This window comes from Heptranchias perlo, chromosome 7, assembly GCF_035084215.1.
Source record: "Heptranchias perlo isolate sHepPer1 chromosome 7, sHepPer1.hap1, whole genome shotgun sequence".
Classification (NCBI taxonomy): domain Eukaryota; kingdom Metazoa; phylum Chordata; class Chondrichthyes; order Hexanchiformes; family Hexanchidae; genus Heptranchias; species Heptranchias perlo.
Genome location: NC_090331.1, coordinates 38,797,903 through 38,821,989, shown reverse-complemented (window position 1 = coordinate 38,821,989; position 24,087 = coordinate 38,797,903). Strand labels below are relative to the sequence as shown.

General features: G+C 42.0%; 1 protein-coding gene across 1 annotated transcript in view; it reads right to left on the bottom strand.

The window, feature by feature from the left end:
- csrnp3 (cysteine-serine-rich nuclear protein 3) overlaps window positions 1-24,087 on the bottom strand; it is a 68,863-nt gene that overhangs the window by 7,174 nt on the left and 37,602 nt on the right. Inside the window, exons 2-3 of the mRNA XM_067986778.1 lie at window positions 19,123-19,295; window positions 3,898-4,157 (exon numbers count right to left, since the gene is read on the bottom strand). Of these exons, the coding sequence (XP_067842879.1) occupies window positions 3,898-4,157; window positions 19,123-19,270 (408 nt within the window). The 5' untranslated portion in view covers window positions 19,271-19,295. The remainder of the gene's footprint in view (window positions 1-3,897; window positions 4,158-19,122; window positions 19,296-24,087) is intronic.

The window sequence follows — 24,087 nt, the reverse complement described above, 5'->3', positions numbered from 1 at the left end:
CTTGTAGTATTGGAAGAAGTTTGCTGACCTAACTGGGTCAGTGAAGGTAAGAATGCTTTCAGATGAATAACAGGCTATATAACTGAATCATAGACAAACAAATCGGTATTCCCTAATAAAATAGTCAATCAATGCCCTTTGGGGAATCTTCTTGTCTCAGAAGCAAAGTAACTTGGCAGCATTCACATTAACTGTCTCACATCATGCAATACATGTTTTCACATTGAAGTCTCTCATCCCTGGTCCTTGCTCAGGTAGGTGCTCAGCTGGGAGGGGGCTGGGTTTGTAGGGTTCTAAGGGTCAGCCTTGGCTCAGTGTGTATCACTCTTGCCTCTGAGTCGGAAGGTCATGGGTTCGAGCCCCACTCCAGAGACTCGACGCACATAATCCAGGCTGACATTCCCAGGGCCTGAAGGAGTGCTGCACTGTCGGAGGTGCCATCTTTTGGGTGAGATGTTAAACAGAGGCCCCGTCTGCCTTCTCAGGTGGACGTAAAAGATTCCACATCACTAAAATAGATTATCTGGTCATTATCTCATTGCTGGTTGTGGGACCTTGTTGTGCGCAAATTGGCCGCCGCGATTCTTACATTACAGAAGTGATTACTCTTCAAAAGTACTTCATTGGCTGTAAAGCGCTTTGGGATGTCCTGAGGTCGTGAAGGCGCTTTATAAATGCAAATCTTTCTTTCTTTTTGGCTGTCAATTTTCAGCTATTACACTCCAGTGAAGTACCTTGGGACATTTTCCTATATTAAAAGGTGCTATATACATGTGAGTACATATACAGAGAGACTAGAGAAGCTGGGATTGTTCTCCTTAGAGCAGGGAAGATTAAGGGGGATTTAATAGTGGTGTTCAAAATTATTAGGGGATTTGATAGAGTAAATAAGGAGAAACTCTTTCCACTGGCAGAAGGGTCAGTAACCAGAGGACACAGATTTAAGGTGATTGGCAAAAGAACCAGGGGGGAGATGAGGAGACATTTCTTTTACGCAGCGAGTTGTTACGATCTGGAATGCACTGCCTGAAAGGGTGATGGAAGCAGATTCAATAGTAACTTTCAAAAGGGAATTGGATATATACTTGAAATGGAAAAATTTGCAGGGCTACGGGGAAAGAGCAGGGGAGTGGGACTAATTGGATAGCTCTTTCAAAGAGCCAGCACAGGCACGATGGGCCAAACGGCCTCCTTCTGTACTGTACGATTCTATGCTCCCTGATACCTACCATTATCACCATTTATTCCATAAATCCTGAATAATTTTGACTGCAGGATTTGGAGATTGCAACAGACAATTAGCACCATGCATTTACTTTGCAGGCGGTGATAACACGCAGTACCAGGGAACACCATGGCACTGGGGAAGGATGTGCTATCACGAGGGGTGTGCACAGTGACAAAACCAAGTAATGTTTTTATAAATAGTTACAATAAATCATTGGATAATTTGATGTAAGGACCGTTTGGTGTTTGGTACTCTTATAATGACAATGAAGAACAGGTAATATGCTGACGTTAAGGCTCCGAATTACAATGTGATAGCTAGCTGTGAGAAGCAAAGATTTTACCTAGACCATAGAAAGGTTGGTAAAAGGACGCAAATCTTTGATGGGTGGAGTCTTCTACATAATGCTGATTTATTCATCAATGAGTGTTGAATGAGTCTGTCTCTCAGCTGTCTTGCAGTAGTTGCCGCTGCACCCCATCATGAGCCATGGGAGCAGCAGGTATCTTTTGTCACCCAGCAGCTACCTTGAAACAAAGCTGGGAAACTGGACTGATGAAGTGTTGAATTATCATGGCAGCTCCCAACATACTGTAAAATCGCATGCAAGAAGTTATGCTTGACATTGCAAATGAGATGCACATTTGGGGAATGGAAGCCTTTGCGGTTCATATGTTTCGAATAATTCAAGGGTTCAGAACGAGGGGGCCATAGATACAAGATTAAATGTAAAAGATTTAGAACAGAGTGCAGGAGAAACTTCTTTACATAGAGAGTTATGAGGCAATGGATTTCACTTCCAGAGTAAGTGATTGAGGCAGAATCTATTGCTAGAAATTTCCTTAGAGCTCCTCTCGCTTCATCCCGTAATTTTTGACGGAAACTCCATTTGCGCATCTAAATGAGGAAATTCCTGGCTTATGTTAACCTCCAAGATTAAATTGGATAGGTGGCTGAAAGAAAAGCGGATAAGTGGATATGGGAACAAGGAAGATAAATATGATTAAGACTATTTGCTCGCGTAGAGGGTGGACACCAACAGGAACTGCTGGGGCTGAATGGCCTCTTTCCATGTTGTAACTTTTATGTATATCGATGAATATGGGGGTTTACATTTGAGTCATGCAATGCTAAAGGGGTGCAATCAATAACCCCTATAATCCTAAGGAAGTCAGCAATTCTAAAAAATGTGATGGTTCTCTCAGTCATCTGTGTGGGAGCACTGTTGAATTGTATAAATTGAGATGCTCTGGCAAAGAGGGCATTGATGACTTGCGTTATACAGGAGTGCACAGCAAATTGGCTGATCTGACAAAAGTCTCCTGTGGCTCCTGGAATAAACCTGTGGTCATTTTCCCTGCCACAATCACAGCTCTATATGCTGTGAACCTTGGTTGCAGTTCTGGCAGTAGCAACCAACAGAGCTGCTCCAAAGCTTCATGATTGAAGCACAGCCTCCTGAGACAGCTCCTGGGAATGTCTCAGAAAGTGCAACATGGATCTGTACACCCTCCTAGGTGGATAGAGCTGGAATGATCAAGCTCTACTCTGGTTCTGCCTGCTTAAACTGGTTTCCCTTCTTCCTCCAGCATATAGATCATGTAAAGTCATTTCCCATTGTGAATCCCATTGCGCAGCCCTCAGATTCTAGCTCAGTAGCTGTGTTGAAATAGAATGCTTTCCAACGGTAGTGCAGAAAGTGGGGGAAGGTTTCCTGCATATGATGGTGATTTTTTTTCCCCAATATCTGTAGAGAGTCCCAAGATATGGGCAAAAGTCTCCACAAACAATTTTAATTCAGTAGTGTCTCTCTAACCAAGTATGTCCACCTTGATAGTGGCACACATTCCCAAGGGTGGATGGAAAGGGGAACTAATGGAATTTAGGACATGTGATGTCATCCTGCCCTTGGAAGGGTGGGCGCTTCTTCAGCATGTCCTGAAACTCAATGGAATTTACACCAGGCCGCTTGTCAGTGGAACCCGACATACATCACCCTGGTCAAAAATTCCTGTCCTGCAAATTTGCAATTGCTGACTTACACCCTTCTCCAACCCAGGAATTTCAGGGCCGACTGGATTACCATTGCGCCAATCAGTATCAACATTGAAATTCAGCAAGAAACCACCTCTGGTCAAACTTGCAAATAATCCCTTGGGCAATTAAACTTTTCTCGTGATATGAATTAATACAGAGTTGAGTATTAAGGCTATTTATAGAGAGTGGAGAAAAAGAAGTGATGTGGGAAGATCTTTCTCTAGGATATGTACCATCTTGCAATCACTGTCAAGAAGTCAAATAACAAATATTCACAAGCTACAGAATCAGTCATAACAAAAGATAGAGAAAAGGTTTACTCTTAATTCCTGAGAATGCTGTTTAATTAAAGGAGCTGCACTCTCAAAAATCTCTGTCTTGTAATTCATGTTATTTCCTTAACATGAATTATTACCATAGTGACAACTGCATCATCATATTGACATTCATGCTCAAATAGTAACCAGTTTTTGTATTATCAAGAAGGTGGAAATTGCTAATCTGATATCATTTTATTTTGTAATCAAATGGTTTTAAAAATGTGATCTCCACAAACAGTGGTATGAAGGCTGTACTCACCATTGCCAGCTATAAATGTTTCTGAGTAAGGATAAATAAAGGATTCATCTAACCTTCAGTTTTAGTGAGTTGAGCTTTTCCTCCTTCAGGTGCTCTTTCAGCATCTCTCCGTGGAGTCTTTCTTGCTCCAAGGCAAATTCCCCAAGTGTGTACTGTCGTACACATTTGTGCCGATTGGACATACCTAGTGTGCTGCCACCCTGGCTGGGAACACTAGTGAAGCCCTGTCTCCGTGTGAAGTAATACACAGTTACGTAGTCAAAGCGAACATTCTTTGTCCTCATCCGCTTCTCCCTTTTTAAGATTGATGATGCTGTAGATGTAAAAAGATAAACTAGTTTAGACACTGTGGGGGAAAAAATTGGATAGGGCCTATTACTGGGTGGGGGTAGCGCGATCCGCTATTACCCCACGCCCAATGGCCCCTGCGCAGGCAGGATGATACTTCCATGAGATCTGACGACTTACCTTCAAGCAGCGTTCCAAATCAGCGTTAACATGAGGATTCAGTGCAATTTGCATTTTCCACCAGCAGGGGGAGCCCCAATCTCGTAAAGGCAGGCTGTCTCTTAAAAATCTCTTAAAGGTAGCTGGTACCTGTTATTTGCTAAAAAAAACAGTCTGCTGTCTGCACGGACTCTGAACGGAGATCAGACATCACTCATGCAAAACACAGATGCAGCTCCAGTCCCCATGTTTACAAACTGATGAGTTATGTTAGAACATTGAATAAAGGTTGCGCAACACTAAATCCCACATCCTCCAATCTGCATGCCAGACCTCACCAATACGTCGATCTGAATTTGAACCAGGCCTGCGAGAGTGCGTGCACCAAGGTTCTCTGATGATGCACTAGAGGCCTTGGTGCAAGAGGTGGACAGAAGGAGGGACATTCTATATCCATGGGGACGGGCGGGAAAAGGCTCTCCAGACATATAACCAAAATGCAGTGGGAGGCAGTGGAGGACGAAGTCAATGCCAGCGCACAGCATCACAAACATGGATGCAGTGTAGGAAGATGTTCAATGTTTTGACATGAGTGGTCAAGGTGAGTGAGGTCAACTGTCAAGTGGCGTCTCCTACCAACTACACCACTAGCCGTATCCACTGCTCCACGCACTACACCCCACATCACTGACATACCAACAAACTCTTTCAATCAGTACTCAACTCTCCAATCAGATGTTTCCTCTCTCCCTTACACATTACCACTGTTGCAAGCCGCCCACCCACAACTCTCAGGCCACACACACTGGCAACTATTCAACCATGACAGGCACATCAGCCAGACACATGTCCTGCTTTCTTGCAGGTGAAGGTGGAGCATATCCGGAGGCAGTAAGAGGCATTTAGCCCCTCGAGCCTGTTCTGCCATTCAATGAGATCATGGTTGATCTGTGACCTAACTCCATAACCCCGCCGTGGCCCCATATCCCTTGATACCTTTGGTTAACAAAAATGTATCAATTTCAGATTTAAAATTAACAATTGAGCAAATTAACAACTGCCATGTGCAGAAGAGGGTTCCAAACTTCTACCACGCTTTGTATGTAGAAGCATTTCCTAACTTCACTCCTGCACGTCCTGGCTCTAAATGTTTGGCTATGTCTCTGCGTCTTAGTATTCAAATATAGGAGACCTCCAAAAACAGTTACAAATGTCTCCGCAGCCAGAAGCAATAATCCAGCCACTAACCTGTAATTCCTGCATGGTCCCTTTAAATAGCGCTGGTGGGGGTCCTCCAGGCACTCTAAGACACTTTCAGATGGTCGGGGTTAAGACTGTGCGTTGAGTTGAGCGTTAGACACCATTTTGGGACTTATCACTTTAAATCAGCGTTGCACACTGATTGTATCCATTTTCTCTTTACTTTACATGCTTCCGGTGTTCGGTATTTGCGCATGCGCTAACTCCTATACCAAGATGGCTTCTGGCGCATGTCATGCTGGAAACATGCATGCGCAGCCAACATGCCATCTCGGATGTTGGAGAGGCCGCGTAGCGGCGAAACAACGGGCGTTACACGGCCCAATTTTTGATTGATTAGTATATTTTTAGGAGCACATTGTGACCATCAGACAGGGAAAAAAAATGAATTTATTTTATGCAGCTCTGACATAAATGACTGAGTCCTGTTGGCATTTGTTACCATTATTCTTTCAAACTTAGCAATAAGTAGTCTTAAGGGGTTTTATAAAACTATGATCAGACTTTGTTAAAAGTATATTCATATTTCCCTGATTGTTTAGTGGATAAATATACCTTCCAGTGTGCATTTAGCCATACAGATCATGACGGTTCGAGGCTCAATATCTGGTTTATGCTGAGTTTGGTGATCTCAACCAGGACAGTAATAGGGGATATAATTGGCCACAGTGTCCTTAGGCTATGGAGAGGAAAATCCACCAGGATTCCCCTTCAGATTGTTATTCAGGGGCCCATCCTGGAAAGTGTGCTTTTATGGGCTTCATGTAAGGACAGGATCAGACACAGCTAAAACGTTCTGTCCACATGCTTTAATAGCCTGATGATACTCACCATCATGGCTTATGAAGTATGGCTGCTTCTGTTAGGCCCCAGAGACTGCTTGCATCCACGAACTATACCAAAATATGAGTCAGGAGGAGAATAGTTGAAAATAAGGATATGTACAGGGTGAAGGTGCTTACCAGTATCCTCTAGTGGCTCAACTGTGCAATAAGTTTCACTACATATATCAACATTCCCATCAAAAACACCAGAGTTATGGGGGAAGACTGGGAGAACCCCACCCCCTCCAAGGAATTTCAGGGCCATTGATGTATAATGACAGTCCCAGCAATAATTGGAAGATTCAGACTTTAACATGTATGGGAAATCCCTTGTCAATAAAGACTAGACAAAAGTGTTTCCCGACGGTTGTCAATGGAAACAGCTTTACTGTAAATGGTTACTCAATAGATATTAGGGATTGTGCATTCCTGTATGTCTGGATAACAGATGCAAAACTGATGCAGAAAGAAGCTGAATTTGGAGGAGCAGGCCCTGCATCAACTTCCTTCTGGCTTGAAATTCTGTTCACTTCTATTTTTAGTGGGCTGAAGTGCTTGCATCTATTTCTGGTGTGAGCCTCATTAAGACTTCAGGATTTTTACAAAAATATTCAAATACACACAGTTCAGCAGTATCTGTGTGCCAGATTTGCTCTTTTTTTTTGCTTTGTGCACCTATTTGGAATGGGATCAATGGAAGTTCTATGGATGCAGGAGCTCTTAAATAGGCTTTGGAAAGATTTTTTTGTAATGTTTACAGTACCTTTATATTGCAATGTTTTTGTTAGATTTTTTTCTATATTTCTGCAATTTTTATTCATACATCTTAATTATTGGGGAAAATGGTGGCCATTCACTCCTTAAGGTAAGTTCATTTTTAAAGCACCTTCAATACAGTATTTCATGGAGGAGGTGGTACAAGATGCAAGAAGGCATGCCAGGGAGATCAGCAGGCCCCTATCATTCTGCAGATATTAGTACACCTAATTGCCAGTGACCAGTGATAGAGCAAGGCCTATATTGTGTGTAAGATTAGTTATTATGTTATATAATGGCTAGCAAAGGGAATGCTGTAACAATAGAGAAACTGGGTATAATCCAGTATGGGGCAGTGTATAGTGGCAGTGTTTTCATGGAAACTAGAAAGCTCCTGAAAACATGTAAATAAAGTTATGTTATGACTCTCTTGTGCCTGAGGCCATCTTGAGATGAATCCATAATGCCTTCCTATTGACTGGCATTATGCCAGCTCAGTTCTACAAAAAGACAATGATTAATAGAGCAGGGCAGTGAATGATTTAAATACTTTTTTACATTCAGCATTTAGTTTAACTGAACAGATTTCACTAGTTTTTTTTTTAACTGACTTGTCTCTTAAAGGAACTGTTAAGTCTTATTTGGCATTACGCATGAATGAGACCCAGCCCCACTGTTGGGGCCTCGCACTGGTTTCTATGGACAGAAACATTTCAGGCAGTACACATCTATGATTTTAGAATAAACAGTTGCGTGTGATCATGTGCCGATGTCATGGAGTCCCATAAAATTTCGCCCTTTATGTAATTGAATGATTTAGAGTTATATTTTCTGCATTTCTTTTATTCGTTCATGGGATGTGGGCGTCACTGGCGAGGCCGGCATTTATTGCCCATCCCTAATTGCCCTTGAGAAGGTGGTGGTGAGCTGCGTTCTAGAATCGCTGCAGTCCGTGTGATGAAGGTTCTCCCACAGTGCTGTTAGGAAGGGAGTTCCAGGATTTTGACCCAGCGACGATGAAGGAACGGCGATATATTTCCAAGTCAGGATGGTGTGTGACTTGGAGGGGAACGTGCAGTTGGTGGTGTTCCCATGTACCTGCTGCTCTTGTCCTTCTAGGTGGTAGAGGTCGCGGGTTTGCGAGGTGCTGTCAAAGAAGCCTTGGCGAGTTGCTGCAGTGCATCCTGTGGATGGTACACACTGCAGCCACTGTGCGCCGGTGGTGAAGGGAATGAATGTTTAGAGTGGTGGATGGGGTGCCAATCAAGCGGGCTGTTTTGTCCTGGATGGTGTCGAGCTTCTTGAGTGTTGTTGGAGCTGCACTCATCCAAGCAAGTGGAGAGTATTCCATCACACCCCTGACTTGTGCCTTGTAGATGGTGGAAAGGCTTTGGGGAGTCAGGAGGTGAGTCACTCGCCGCAGAATACCCAGCCTCTGAACTGCTCTTGTAGCCACAGTATTTATATGGCTGGTCCAGTTAAGTTTCTGGTCAATGGTGACCCCCCAGGATGTTGATGGAGGGGGATTCGGCGATGGTAATGCCGTTGAATGTCAAGGGGAGGTGGTTAGACTCTCTCTTGTTGGAGATGGTCATTGCCTGGCACTTGTCTGGCGCGAATGTTACTTGCCACTTATGAGCCCAAGCCTGGATGTTGTCCAGGTCTTGCTGCATGTGGGCTCGGACTGCGTCATTATCTGAGGGGTTGCGAATGGAACTGAACACTGTGCAATCATCAGCGAGCATCCCCATTTCTGACCTTATGATGGAGGGAAGGTCATTGATGAGGCAGCTGAAGATGGTTGGGCCTAGGACACTGCCTTGAGGAACTCCTGCAGCAATGTCCTGGGGCTGAGATGATTGGCCTCCAACAACCACAATCATCTTCCTTTGTGCTAGGTATGACTCCAGCCACTGGAGAGTTTTCCCCCGATTCCCATTGATTTCAATTTTACTGGGGCTCCTTGGTGCCACACTCGGTCAAATGCTGCCTTGATGTCAAGGGTAGTCACTCTCACCTCACCTCTGGAATTCAGCTCTTTTGTCCATGTTTGGACCAAGGCTGTAATGAGGTCTGGAGCCGAAGCATTACATTAATTTGGGAAGCAAAATAATTCCTTTATGGCAAAGAATTGATTAAATTACATTTTAAAAGGTTATATATGTGTTTAAAATTACTTGACAATCTATTACAGATATTGGTTTCAGCTTCATCTGGCAGGTGGGCTACATCCATTCTGCTACCACAAGAAGCTTTTCATCATTAAATGTTAATGGCCTTGCTAACTGATGAAACCTATGCTGAATATGACTTTGGAAAAACAGTCACAATTTGAAGATACAAACATACAAAATAAGGGACAGGAGAAGACCAGATGGTCTATTTAGCCTGTCCCACACAGTTGCGATGCCTTTACCATCGTGATTCACAACACTTCCCACACACCAGCAGCATGTAATCTCCTGGGTGAGACAAAATCCAGATAAAAGACCTAAGACCAATTACTTTCTGACTCCCCAAGGTGGTCAAAACTAGTCCAGGAGACCACACTGATCATGATTTATATTACCTACCTTTTGTACTCCATGATTTCTGCCCCAGCCAGGAACTGGTCCAGCTCTCTTTTGAAGGTATGCAGAGAATCATCATTCACTGCATGAGCCAGCAACTTGTTCCAAATGTTTATGATCCTCTGAGAAAAGAAGAACTCCCTGACATCTAACCTAGTTGAACCCTTATGTAGCTTACATGCATGACCCCTGGTTCGCCTGAACCAATCTAATTGAAATAATCCATCCATACGAACACGGTCTAGTCCCATCATATTTTAAACACTGACATTCAATAATGCTTGTTATGAAACAATACACTTTAAAACTAATATTTTGGTTCATGCCTGTTTCTTAATCTTATGGAGTAGCGACAATTTTTACCATTTTGAGAATAAACTTTCACCTTGTCTAATGTCACCATCTGAAACTCCTCCTAGTGTATCTTCCCTTCAAATCTCTTTCCCCTAAGACCATCGCCTGACTTCCCCAAATCTTGTAGAACAGAAAAAAAATTCACGGATGGTCATACTGTAGACTGAGGGGAAGAAAGAAACGGAGTGGAGATGTGTCAGAAAAAGTAAAAATAAAGAAACAGGGTGGGGATTGTCGGGATCATTTTCAAAAATTAGTTAGGCAGGAAAGCGTGACAGTGGAATCAGAGAGGGAGAGAGAAAAACTGGTGAAACAGGAAAAAGAGAGAAAAACTGGTGAAACAGGAAAAGAGAGAGAGAAAGAGACAACACAGTCAGGAAAGAGAATAAGGAGTAGAGAAAAAGAGACTGGGGAAATGGAGATGTGAAGGAAGATACTAGAGTCTGGACCAATTAGGCTTCTCCATTGTTAGCTCAGTTATCAGGATGTCCCTTCTATTTCTCTTGATAGTGGCAATGTTGTCTGTATAAAGTACACTGTCCTAATTTATCAGTGCTGGCACGTAATGAAGTGTTACCATCTACGTGTGCTATAAAAGTGCAGCAAGAGAGAAAAATAGGCGTTCACCCAGTTTTTGTTAAGAGAAATGATTTCATCCCCCAAAAAGCAGAGAAAGTTTAGCTACTTTTATATTCGGCTTAAATATAGCTAGCTAGGGTCTTGTGCGGCCAGCAGCAATTCAAAATACTTGCCTGATTTGTTAAAGTTAGCAGCTGAGACATTTGGGTCATCCCAGCTGCCATCTTTCGCAAACTAGGCAAGTTTACGTTGCCTTAGTTTGTGAATCAGACTCATCCCCATAGCAATATTTCCCCGCTTCCACCCATTTTTTTTAAATGTAAAAAAAGGTAATTGGAAGTTTGATTTGACTGGTGTGACTGCACGTGCATCACATAAAAGAGTTAACACAGTACTCTGTTTCAGTGCCTGATCATTTAAGGTATATGCTGGAGCTAACCTATCAATTTATCTCAAATCCTGTAACAAACAAATCTACTTTTATGTCTTTCCAGGTTTACAAAATTAGTTGAAATATGCATTTTCCAATAGATTCTCTTTCACAGTGTTAAAAATTCTACTGCATGTGAAATATGCAGTGAAAAAAATTTCATCTCATTTCATATGTACTATCATGACACTGAATAGCAATCCATTATTTCATAATTAGACTGCTGGGTACTGAATATCTGACACAGTGTGCACCACAGCAGTTATCTTGGGTTACTGTTTGGTGTTACAATTTTGCTGAAATAGAAATGGTGCGGAAACATATTGATTCATTTAGAGCAATTTGGCTCTTTCTCCACACGTATGTATTGCAGAAATGGAATTGTAAGCTGTGATACGAGGTGTAAGAAACCATCTTTTGAACAAGAAGAACAAGGTGCCCTAAAGAAATAACATCTGCCAAGCATAAATAATAGCAGAGCTGGCTGAACTCCAGAATGTAAGCACTTTCTAGTGCTTTCTCAGCTACGTTAAAAAAAGAATTAGAGCATGTCAAAAGATTGATTAAAATAAATGTAAAGCATCTGGTTTCTCAGCAAAATGCTAGCTGAGCTACACCAAAGATAATATTCAAAATGTGTTCCAAGATTATGAACTTTACAAGGAGATTATAAATCCTGAGCTTTCATTAACGAGCAGCACATTGTGAATTCAAAGCTCGTTCTTCCTGAAGCTACTGCTGGGACACCGTTTGAGGAATCATCTGTCAGCTAGTTCAAGAGAATTGAGTCAGTGACTTGACAATTTTATCTCATCACCTAGGTATCACTTGCTAAAATAGCATTTCCCTCTCTCCTTCCCATGGACATCCCAACAGTGAGCAGCAATCTCACTCCCAAGGGAAGCCCAAGTACAAATACCAGACGAGACTGCGATTTCAACTCCTAGTTAAGAATCCAATATTGTTGTGGGCATTGTAGCTTTCCAGCTGCATTTCTGTGGCTTAATGTAACCTGGCTATTACTGTGGGTCCACACAATCTCCCAATTACAGTATTAGTCATTTTGAAAAACTGGATATATAAACAAATTCCACTTCTTTCCACTACAAATGTGTCTCAAACGCTAAACAGCACATTGTATCAGTTTATACAATTATTTCAGACATGAGAGGCAATGGGAGCAATAATTTAATTTAAAACATGACCTCACTGTAAACTTTGTGATGTTTCTACTACAAAACACTGAAAAGTGCATGCTAGCCAGGCATATTATTTTATGTGCGGGGATAAAGCTCATTTTTTTTTTAACAGTACTTGCGTCTTTTTTCCCTGGTAATGTGCCAACTGTGGCTGAGTGACCTGCTGCCAGGCCTGTGCCAATACTGAAGAGAACCAGCTGTTAAGAACGGCATGAAAATGGCCTGAGGAATACTCTCTCTGAGTGCCTCTTCATAGTGAACACTGGAACTTTTGTGGTATGAGGGATTGTAGGTCCATGCTCCATGTGTTCACTATGCTGCGCAGAAGTGTTTCATACTGCCAGTCAGGACTTCCAAAAAAAATTCAGTAATCTGTTGCAAAAGCATTATTTTGCCTACTTATATTTAACAGAGGGGTTCAGCTCTCATTCTGTTCTAACAGTCTTTCAGTGCTGCAGGGAGCTGTGGGTAAAGCCAGTAAGCACACTGAAAAAATGTAGTAAGCAGGGTATAGAGTGAGTAAATTAAACCAGCAAGCACTATACAGAGTAGGAACTGTTTAATGATGATAAAGTCCATTAATTTTATACTGATAACTAATTCAATTCAGCTTTCATCTTTCTGACAGTTACCATGCATAATTTCTAAGAAATGGATCATTAGCAGTGGAGTAATGACAGACTGACAGGAAAACATATTCAGACATTCTAAACCTTCATAATGTTTGTTTCTCATTTTGATATCTGCAATTACCTCAACTTTGGAGACATAACATGCTTTTAGTCTATATTTAAAATATCCAGGCCCTTCCATTTGGATCATTTTTTCTTGAGCACATATTCATGTAATTCTGAGATGTGTGAACTAAAATTCTATCTCATCCACAATAGTTAGTTGGTGCAGAATGTTCTAGATTCTCAGTCTCAATATTTGATTGTAAACAATTTTACAACACCAAGTTATAGTCCTACAAATTTATTTTAAATTCCACAAGCTTTCGGAGGCTTCCTCCTTCCTCAGGTGAACGGTGTGGAAATGAAATTTTCGAATCCTTCGCATTTGAAAATCACAGAACAATGCCTAGTGGCCTTTTAGGTGACACCTTTCTGTCTGCTCACTGTGATTGCCTTGGCAACGGGCAGTAATCACCAGGCATTGTTCTGTGATTTTCAAATGCGAAGGATTCGAAAATTTCATTTCCACACCGTTCACCTGAGGAAGGAGGAAGCCTCCGAAAGCTTGTGGAATTTAAAATAAATTTGTAGGACTATAACTTGGTGTTGTAAAATTGTTTACAATTGTCAACCTCAGTCCATCACCGGCATCTCCACATCAATATTTGATAGTTAGGCCTGTGTTAGTCATTAGCCATGCTCTTCACAGACTACAATAGCAATTAACATTTCTATACTGCTTCACACATTTTAAAAATGCCTCAGAGCACTTAACAAGGTGGAAAAAAGACACCAAGTAGTTAAAAAGGAAGAATAAAAAAGTTGATGGAAAGCAGAAGGCACAGTTTTTAGAAGGCTGTTGAAAAAACTCATACCCTTAAAAAAAAATACCTCCCAGCTTCCTCATCAACTCCTAACTTATTTTCCTCTGCTGTCCACCCGCTATATGTTGCTGTTTCCATTGATTTACTCAACAGCTCTTTCACTTCCACATTTTCCGCGCTCGTTCCCACCCAAAGATGTCGGCCCAACGCCTGATCGAATTTGGGGCTCAGGCCTCATCTGCATGAAACTGGAGAGCACCGGAGGCAAATTGGTTGCAACTCACTGGTCAGGGCCTTAGGAATTTAGGCTAGCAGGTAGGTACTGCGGGAGGAGACGAAGCGGAGGGGGGTGAGCCAGGTCCGGCAGCAACCCACAGCATTTTTATGGATGAAACTATAAAAAGGCTTCCATACTGTTTTGTGGCCAGCCTGCAGCAGTTATTTTAAGGACCACTGGTTGGGCCACTGAAGACTTGGAACATGCTCTGCTCAGTTAATGGCCAATTTTGCACTGGGGTCCTAAAACCAGTATTAGGACTTATACTTGTATATTCAAGGCACCTAGCACCTATTTCAGGAGGCACACACTTGCTTTTTGGCAGCTGACGTACTTCCGGGGGGAGATCGGGCAAGAGAGATCGCTTGGGAGGGTGCAGACAGGAGGCCAGATTTTGAACTCCAGAGCAGATGGAGAACAGAACCACAGTGCCACCTATGTTGGAGATACAGCTGGAAGGCCTCAGAGATAAGCAAGGAACAGTACTGCCTTTCTTGGAGATCAAGCTTGGAGGAGTAAGTAAAATGAAAAGCCAGGTTTAATTGTGACAGAAGAACATGATAGATGGGCATGACAGAAATAGTGTGACAGAAACAGAAAGTGATTAATTGTTACTTGACCAGAAGTGTGTGCATATGCAAGATATATTTTAATACATTATAGATCTGGTAAAAATCAGGATGGCATCAGAACCACACATAATGGATCAAGAGGGAGAAAGGAAAAGACTGAAACAGAGATAATTGTGGTAACAGAAAATAAATAGAGCGAACAATGCAGCAAGTAAGATACAGACTAAAGAAAAACTAGATAAAGGAACTGAAAGAAGTTGACGGAATTGCAAGAAACAAAAAAGGAAAGTGAAGGAAAATACTTTAAAAGCATACTTTAACAAAACAGAATAGATTGTGAGACTAGAGCATCAGCTATACACTGTAATGTGAGCTCAGGATGCTGATTACATACTCTCCCACTTTATAATTTGGATTGCATTACACCATCATTAAATCATCATCATACACCTCCACTTTACAATTTAGAATTATGAAGAATATTGTACTAGGAAAGAATATAAGTGTAATTTCATGCTCACATATTGAGGGACATAAATGCTTGCCTCTCACAAAAGAAAATTTTCATTTAGTGTGCATTATTAATAAAGCTGTGTAATTATTTTAAAAAATGATTCCTGAGTGAATGTAGCCTTCATCACAACCATTAATATATCTAATGCACATGATGGATAATATCTCATAAGTTTGTCAGTCAATTTTCAGGACTGCCATGTAGTTCTCCAAAATTTCCATCAGCGTCCAGGGATGAGGGTCTTGAGTTGACAGAGAGAGGGACTCATTTGGCTCAAATATGTGTCTTTTGTTCAAAGTTTAGGCCAGTATAGCCAGGGTGGTGATAGTATGTTGGGATGTTAACTTGCTGAGTCAAAGATTAGTTTATGCTTATGATTTATGCTTATGAACCAAATGTAATATTTCCAAGTTTGCTGACGACACAAAACTAGGTGAGATTGTGAGTTGTGAGGAGGATGCAAAGAGGCTTCAAGGCGATTTAGACAAGTTGAGTGAGTGGGCAAATACATGGCAGGTGCAGTATAATGTGGATAAATGTGAAGTTATCCACTTTGGAAGGAAAAACAGAAAGGCAGAGTATTATTTAAATGGTGATTGATTGGGGAATGTTAATGTACAAGAGGACCTGGGTGTCCTTGTACACTAGTCACTGAAAGCAAACATGCAGGTGCAACAAGAAGTTAGGAAGGTAAATGGTATGTTGGCCTTCGTTGCAAGAGGATTTGAGTATAGGAGCAAGAGTGTCTTACTGCAGTTATACAGGGACCACACCTGAAGTATTGTGTGCAGTTTTGGTCTCCTTACCTAAGGAAGGATATACTTGCCATAGAGGGAGTGCAGCGAAGGTTCACCGGACTGATCTCTGGGATGGCAGGACTGTCCTATGAGGAGGGATCGAGTCGACTTGGCCTGTATTCACTCGAGTTTAGAAGAATGAGAGATGATCTCGTTGAAACATATAAAATTCTGACAGGGCTAGACAGACTGGATACAGGGAGGATGTTTACCCTGGCTGGGGGGGGGGGGGTCCAGAACACGGGGTCACAGTCTCACGATACGGGGTAGGACATTTAGGACTGAGATGAGGAGAAATTTCTTCACTCAGAGGGTGGTGAACCTGTGGAATTCTCTACCACAGAAGACTGTGGAGGCCAAGTCACTGAATATATTTAAGATGGAGCTAGATAGATTTCTAGACACAAAAGGCATCAAGGGAGAGAGCGGGAATATGGTATTGAGATAGAAGATCAGCCATGATCATATTGAAAGGCGGAGCAGGCTCGAAGGGCCGAATGGCCTACTCCTGCTTCTATTTTCTATGTTTCTATCGAAAACTTCTAATCTTAGTGATACCACTGGATGCCAGGAGGGTGGGAAAATTTGGGGAGCCCAAAGGTGAATTATTCCAAGGCGCTTTGCACACCTTTTAGTGACTTCTTTAAAAGTGTCACTATCAGAGACCTGGGGGGAAATTTTAAACCCCAAGAACGGGTGGGTTGGGGCAGGTGGCAGTTGAAAACAGTTGTTTTTTGGGTCGTGACCACATCCTGGCTTTATTTCTGGGTTTAACGTCGGCGCGGAAAAGTACAGGCTTCCCACTGGGAATGCCAAGTCCAAATATTTTGCGGTTGCGACCCGAAAAAGCAATCGTTTTCAACTCCCACCCGCCCCCAACCCACCCGTTCTTGTGGTTTAAGATCACCCCCTGGTCACAAGATACAAGTTACATGCCTGCCCTCTTAGCTGGGATATGGTATGTGGCCCAATGAGATGGGAAAAAGTTAAAAATAAATAAAAACTGGATAAAATGACTGGGATAAAATGGGGACAAATCTAAACATGCTTGCATATTGCCGGACTGAAAACAGAATTCAAACTGTGTCAATATCCGTTGGCGAATAACTGGAGAAAACGGAGGTAACGTGGAAAAAATATGGAATAAGTCAAGTGGAAAAAATGTGGAATGAGTCATCTATACATAGGGTGGTTGGGGTCTGAAACTCACTGCCTGAAAAGGTGGTAGAGGCAGAAACCCTCACCACATTTAAAAAGTACCTGGATATGCGCTTGAAGTGCCATAACCTACAAGAGCTGGAAAGTGGGATTAGATGCATTCCCCAGGGGTCGGTGCTGGGACCACTGCTTTTCTTGATGTATATTAATGACTTGGACTTGGTTGTACAGGGCATAATTTCAAAATTTGCAGATGACACAAAACTTGGAAGGATAGTAAACAGTGAGGAGGATAGTGATAGACCTCAAGAGGATATAAACAGGCTGGTGGTGTGGGCGGACACATGGCAGATGAAATTTAACGCAGAAAAATGCGAAGTGATACATTTCGGTAGGAAGAACGAGGAGAGGCAATATAAACTAGAGGGCACAACTCTAAAAGGGGTACAGGAACATAGACATCTGGGGGTATATGTGCACAAATCATTGAAGGTGGCAAGGCAGGTTGAGAAAGTGGTTAAAAAAGCATCTGGGATCCTGGGCTTTATAAATAGAGGCATAGAGTACAAAAGTATGGAAGTCATGATGAACCATTATAAAACACTGGTTAAGCCACAACTGGAGTATTTGTGTCCAGTTCTGGGCACCGCACTTTAGGAAAGATGTGAAGGCCTTAGAGAGGGCACAGTAGAGATTTACTAGGGGATGAGGGATTTTGGTTACGTGGATAGACTGGAGAAGCTGGGGTTGTTCTCCTTGGAATAGAGACGGTTGCGAGGAGACTTGATAGAGGTATTCAAAATCATGAAAGGTCTTGACAGAATAGATAGAGAGAAACTGTTCCCATTGGCGGAAGGATCAAGAACCAGAGGACATAGATTTAAGGTGATTGGCAAAAAAATTTCAAAGTGATTAATTGCATGGCCAAAGAAGCAAAGATCGGCTTTTAAAATGTTTTGGCCTAGTTTCTAGAGCCCAGGGGCCTGTTAACACTATGGAATTGGGGCCACAGTGAATTCTCTGCACCCCCTGCTCAGGCAGTGCCCCAGTTGTGCTGCAAACAGTGTCCACTTAAAACATTTAAAAGACCCTGAACCCTGGAATCTGGACAGAGTCAGGGTCACATGCAACAGGCAAGTAAAAGCTCCACTTCACCCTAGACCCATTCCCTAGCTTCTCCACTCAGGAATTTCAGGGCCTACGAGGGTAATTTTAACTTGTGGCAGTAGTATAAATTGGATGATATTCGATTGGCCGCCCGTTATAAACATCTCCTGATTTTCCTTATCACTGAAGTCAATAGAATGGAAAATCGGTAGACGTTTAAAGTGGGTGGCCAAAACATATAAAGACTGTTATACATTATTGCCAAAAGTTAAAATGATCTTCTATGTATCTACATTATTCATGTTTGACTAATCACATGTATAGCACAGATCATTCAAAATGACAAGCTCCTTCAATGAGATGGGGGGAGGTCACCACTTATGAGGACAAATTTTCATATATTTAGATGATGTATGCAAAGCTGCTCTGTTCTATATTGTATGGTACTTATATAGTAGAACCATAAAATGTTGTACCTATGCCACCTCTCTGAAAAAGCTATCTACTTAGTCCCAATCCCCATCTCTTTACAAATTTTCTTTTTCAATACCTGCCATGGTGCCAGGAAGTCAGCTGGAGCAGACTGCCCCAGCAACAGCCAAGATGTAGCAATCTGCAAAGGAGCCCTCATAGGCTCAAGCATCCAGAAGTTGCTGGCCACGAACATGAAGAACATCAGCCTTCCATCAACTCTGCTGAGGCCACCAGGGGAACACCTCATAGGAATAGTAGACTTAGACTGGCCCTGATTTTAACTAATCTGCCTGCGGAAACCAGGCAGGGTTGCGGGGGTGGGTGGGGGTGGTTAGTTAAAATGAGGCCAGTCACTTACCTGCTCTGATCCCTTGCAACTGAACTGCAATTTGGCAACAGCTAAACAAATTTAATTTCAGTTACACCATCATAATAACAGAGAACATTAAAAAATATACTTACGAGTAAAATGGCTAGAAGTGGACGGGTTCACACTGTCACCACTCTCTGCACTCTCGCTGCCAGAGATTTCATCATCCGATTCCCTTACTGAGGAACAGGGTGAGGCTCCTTCAACATCTTCAAACTTTCTCTTCAAAATCCCACTCATGGTGTTTTCAAATTATTAACTGCAACTGTAACAAATATGTATATGTAATTGAATAATGTATCTCACTTTAACTTAAACAAGAAAAAAAACACTGAACCCATCACTGATAGTAACTGGAACGTGTGAGTAATTAGTTGTAATGATAAAGAGTAATTAAAGCTGCAATGACCCACACATTTCTCAATTACAGGAAGAACTAAACAAGTTTATCTTCAAAATAATAGGTTTGCTTTTGTGCCATCTATTTTCAGATCTGTAACTGAAGCAAGAGTTAAGTAGTGCAGGATTTGACACATATGGCACTGACCTTAGCTCTTTACTCTGGTTTCAGGTTCCACGATTAGCAAGAACTGCAGGCAAAATGCAAAGGTCAGCAGTATGAGTCTACTAACTGTGCACAACTGTTCTTGATCCCCTCTGCGGAAAGTTAAAGCTCTTAATAATGGGTGGTGCAGCGAGCAATGTTTCCCACAAGCAGATATCTAGGGCTCTGAGGAAAAATACGTATAATCCTGAAGCCCTGCACCATTATATTTCTTTTGTGCACTCCTAGAAACTTCTGATTATTTTTTAGTAGGTTCACAAAGGCATGTGTTGGGTTGATTCATGAAAAAGGATTAACTTTGCGATTCATAAAAAATAACTGGGTTTCATTCTGCCATTGACAATTAGTTTCAGATTGGACACATGTTTGGTCAAGGAGGTGATTTGTGTTCTACATTACATTTACAAAGAGTAGTAATTAAAAAGCACCAAGTTGGGCTAGCAATGAAATGAATGTATCTGCCGCTATTGTCTTAGTTTTAACTAACCTTCCACATATTGCTTACTAAGCAATTAAAGCTACTCCAGACCCCGAGGTAAGATGGTTAAATGTGTGCAAATTACAAATTAAGAAGGAAATTGTTGACTACTTTATCTGGAACTGAACATTTGGATTAAATGTTTACTTTAATCCTCTGGCTGTCCCTTATAGCTTTCAAAATATAAGTTTTCAATCACACAAATCTACATATTGGATATTTGGAACACTTTAAATTTGTAACAATTCCATAAATGAACGCCCGCTGACTAAAATTGGCACTATCATAGAAAGTTACTGCACAGAAGGAGGACATTCGGCCCATCGTGTCCGTGCCGGCCGAAAAAGAGCTATCCAGTTTAATCCCACTTTCCTGCACTTGGTCCGTAGCCCTGTAAATTACGGCACTTCAAGTGCACATCCAAGTACTTTTTAAATGAGTTGAGGGTTTCTGCCTCTACCACCCTTCCAGGCATTGAGTTTCAGACCCCCACCACCCTCTGGGTAAAAACATTTCTCCTCAGCTCCCCTCTAATCCTTCTATCAATTATTTTAAATCTATGACCCCTGGTCACTCACCCCTCTGCTAAGGGAAATAGGTCCTCCCTATCTACGGTATCTAGTCCTGTCATAATTTTATATACCTCAATGAAATCTCCCCTCAGCCTCCTTTGTTCCAAAGTAAACAACCCCAGCCTATCTAATCTTTTCTCATAGCTAAAATTCTCCAGCCCTGGCAACATCCTCGTAAATTTGTACCCTCTCTAGTGCAATCACATCTTTCCTGTATTGTGGTGACCAGAACTGTACGCAGTACTCAAGCTGTGGCCTAACCAATGTTTTATACAGTTCTAGCATAACCTCCCTGCTCTTATATTCTATGCCTCGGCTAATAAAGGAAAGTATCCCATATGCCTTTTTAACCATCTTATCTACCTGTCCTGCTATCTTCAGGGATCTGTGGACATGCATTCCAAGGTCCATTTGTTCCTCTACACCTCTCAGTATCCTCCCATTTATTGTGTACTCCCTTGCCTTGTTTGCCCTCCCCAAATGCATTACCTCACACTTCTCTGGATTGAATTCCATTTGTCACTTTTCTGCCCACCTAACCTTCTTTGATATCTTCTTGCAGTCTACAGCTTTCCTCCTCACTATCAACCACACGGCCAATTTTTGTATCATCTACAAACTTCTTGATCAAGCCCTCCACATTCAAGTCCAAATCATTAATATATACCACAAAAAGCAAGGGTCCTAATACTGAGCCTTGCGGAACCCCACTGGAAACGGCTGTCCAGTCGCAAAAACACCCGTTGACCATTACCCTTTGCTTCCTGCCACTGAGCCAATTTTGGATCCAACTTGCCACTTTCCCTTGGATCCCATGGGCTTTTACTTTTTTGACCAGTCTGCCATGTGGGACCTTGTCAAAAGCCTTGCTAAAATCCACATACACTACTTCAAACGCGTTACCCTCATCAACCCTCCTTCTTACCTGCTCAAAAAATTCAATCAAGTTAGTCAGACACGACCTTCCCTTAACAAATCCATGCTGACTGTCCTTGATTAACCCATGCCTTTCTAAAAGACGATTTATCCTGTCCCTCAGAATCAATTCCAATAATTTGCCCACCACCGAGGTTAGACTGACTGGCCTATAATTACTCGGTCTATTTCTTTCTCCCTTTTTAAACAATGGTACAACATTAGCAGTCCTCCAATCCTCTGGCACCACGCCTGTAGCCAGGGAGGATTGGAAAATGATGGTTAGAGTAACCTTTAGAAATATAGTAATAATAACTTGACTATTCAGATTAATTCAGGATATACTTACACTACAATGGTAGTGTCAATTTGGGTTTTCTGTTTCAACCACTATATAACATCTAGCTTGCATTTTGGGGAGGAAAATACTCCCAAAATAGCAAATTTATTAAATGATTCCTTGATTATAGATATAATATGTAGAATATAATCATTTACATTCTTCACAAACTTTAGCAAGCATGTTGAACTCTATTTAATCTGTACTGGGGTAATTTTAAATTAACCCGCCCGGCGGCAAACTGATGTGATCAGATCGGCCGCCTGATTTTACTTTCCATGGACGAAAAAGCTATATTTTTCAAAAATGAACATTTGGTAACTTATGCCATATAAAACTGTCTATCACCTTACTAAATGAACTGTTGAGACAGTAGACAGCTGGGCAGCAAAATAAAAGGCTTGTTATTAATTGGACACTGTTTTAATGAAAGTGCTTCCATCAGTCTGAGCTGGATTTGAAGCCAGGTCCCAGAGCTGAAAGGAATCAAAGATTTATAAAAATCTTGGCACAAATGCCCATCGTGCCTTTGCAGTTGGTAGCTTCGCATTGGAGCTATGTACTCTAATCCCCTCTCTAGACTTTTTGTACCTTTTAATACTTTTCTTTTTCGAGTATCTATCTAATTCTTCAATGTCGAGATAGAATGACCCCAACCAGCAATGTCTATGACAACAGATGTGGCTTCCTGGGCCTCACAGAGAAGTACTGCCTGAGGAGGCTCATGCTCGGCAGGGAGCTTTGTCTGAGACGTGCCATCTGGCCCAAGAGGACCTGCAGAACAGTGAAGCACCCACTACCAGTGGCAGTGAAGTTACCAATGCCCTCAATTTTTGTGCCTCAGGGACCTTTCAACCATCCTCTGGAAGTCAGCCTGTTTGCTGAGTACCTCTAATAAGAAGATCACTGAGTTTCACCGTACAACCACATATGCACACTTCAGCAACAAGCAGCACAGCAGAGGCAGCGAAAGTTTTTGAAACAGTTGGCAAGCTCAAGGTACAATATATCAATGACCATAGATAATGCACCTACCAATAACCCTATAGCACAGCAAAAAAGGAAGGGCCATTATATATTAATATGCAAATAGTATGCGATCATCACTAGAAAGTAACACTTCAGTGAATGCTATCGGTACCCATGGATGCCCATGATGCTTTCATTCTAAAGCAATCAAATGAGCTACAACACTTTAGAGGAAAAGGAAAGATGGAACACTGGCTCCTAAAAGATGTAGACCACACAGTACAACCATAGCCACTGATGTATCAGCACAATCCTGTACCTGTGCAGAGAAAGGTACAACATTGCACATGGGTGAACCAGGTGGCACAGAACTGCCATGAGTGTCAACCAGCTGCTATTGTATTCATGCCTCGCTTGATGGCATTTCCTCCTAAAGCCAACTGATCAGTTGGAGTGTAGAACACTCGGTCTCTATGAGGCCCTTTCTTGTTGGTTCCCTCTATTCTTTTTCCTAGAGAGTCAAAGTTGACTGAATGCTTCATGGGTTTTGAACCCCAAAGCTTCTGTAGCAGCAGCAGGGGCATTCATGAGAGATGTTCCTAATGTGCCCATGGCCTGCACAACTGCAGTCCCCAATCCAAATCTTACAGTTGTTTTATTCTTAAAGAAGACTGCAGTCCAGACAACCGTTCCTCCATGACAGCACATCTCTGGATGTTAGACTCCTCCATATAATCCAGACTACCTTCCACCATCATGTGCATGGAACCAAGTGTGCTCTCATGCTGCTGTAAGTTTCAGTTTCAATTCACAACCATAATGGCCTGCATTCTCATGCAACTTAGGAGTGGCAGTCATGATGGGACAGACTTCCAAGGGGGGCTTATCATCAGTGCTCTATGTTTCATGCTCTGATCTTCCATCAGTATATATGCCTCCTTTTGTGTCTGTATCTGTGTTGCTAATTGGTGTAAATGTGGATGTAGATAGTCGGTATTATATTCATAACTCTTCTGATTTTGTTGGAGGTGACTATGATTTCTTAGCTCTGTGAAGAGAGCAGATGATACATTATGATTAAAGAAGCACACATAGCCATATAGGTCTGCTCTATTATGTGCTTGTGTACTGTGTGCATGGATAGGTTCATGAAACATATATAGCAAATTACTGAATAGTTTAACTACCACAAGCCTTGTGCTCTCCTCCAGCTTCCAA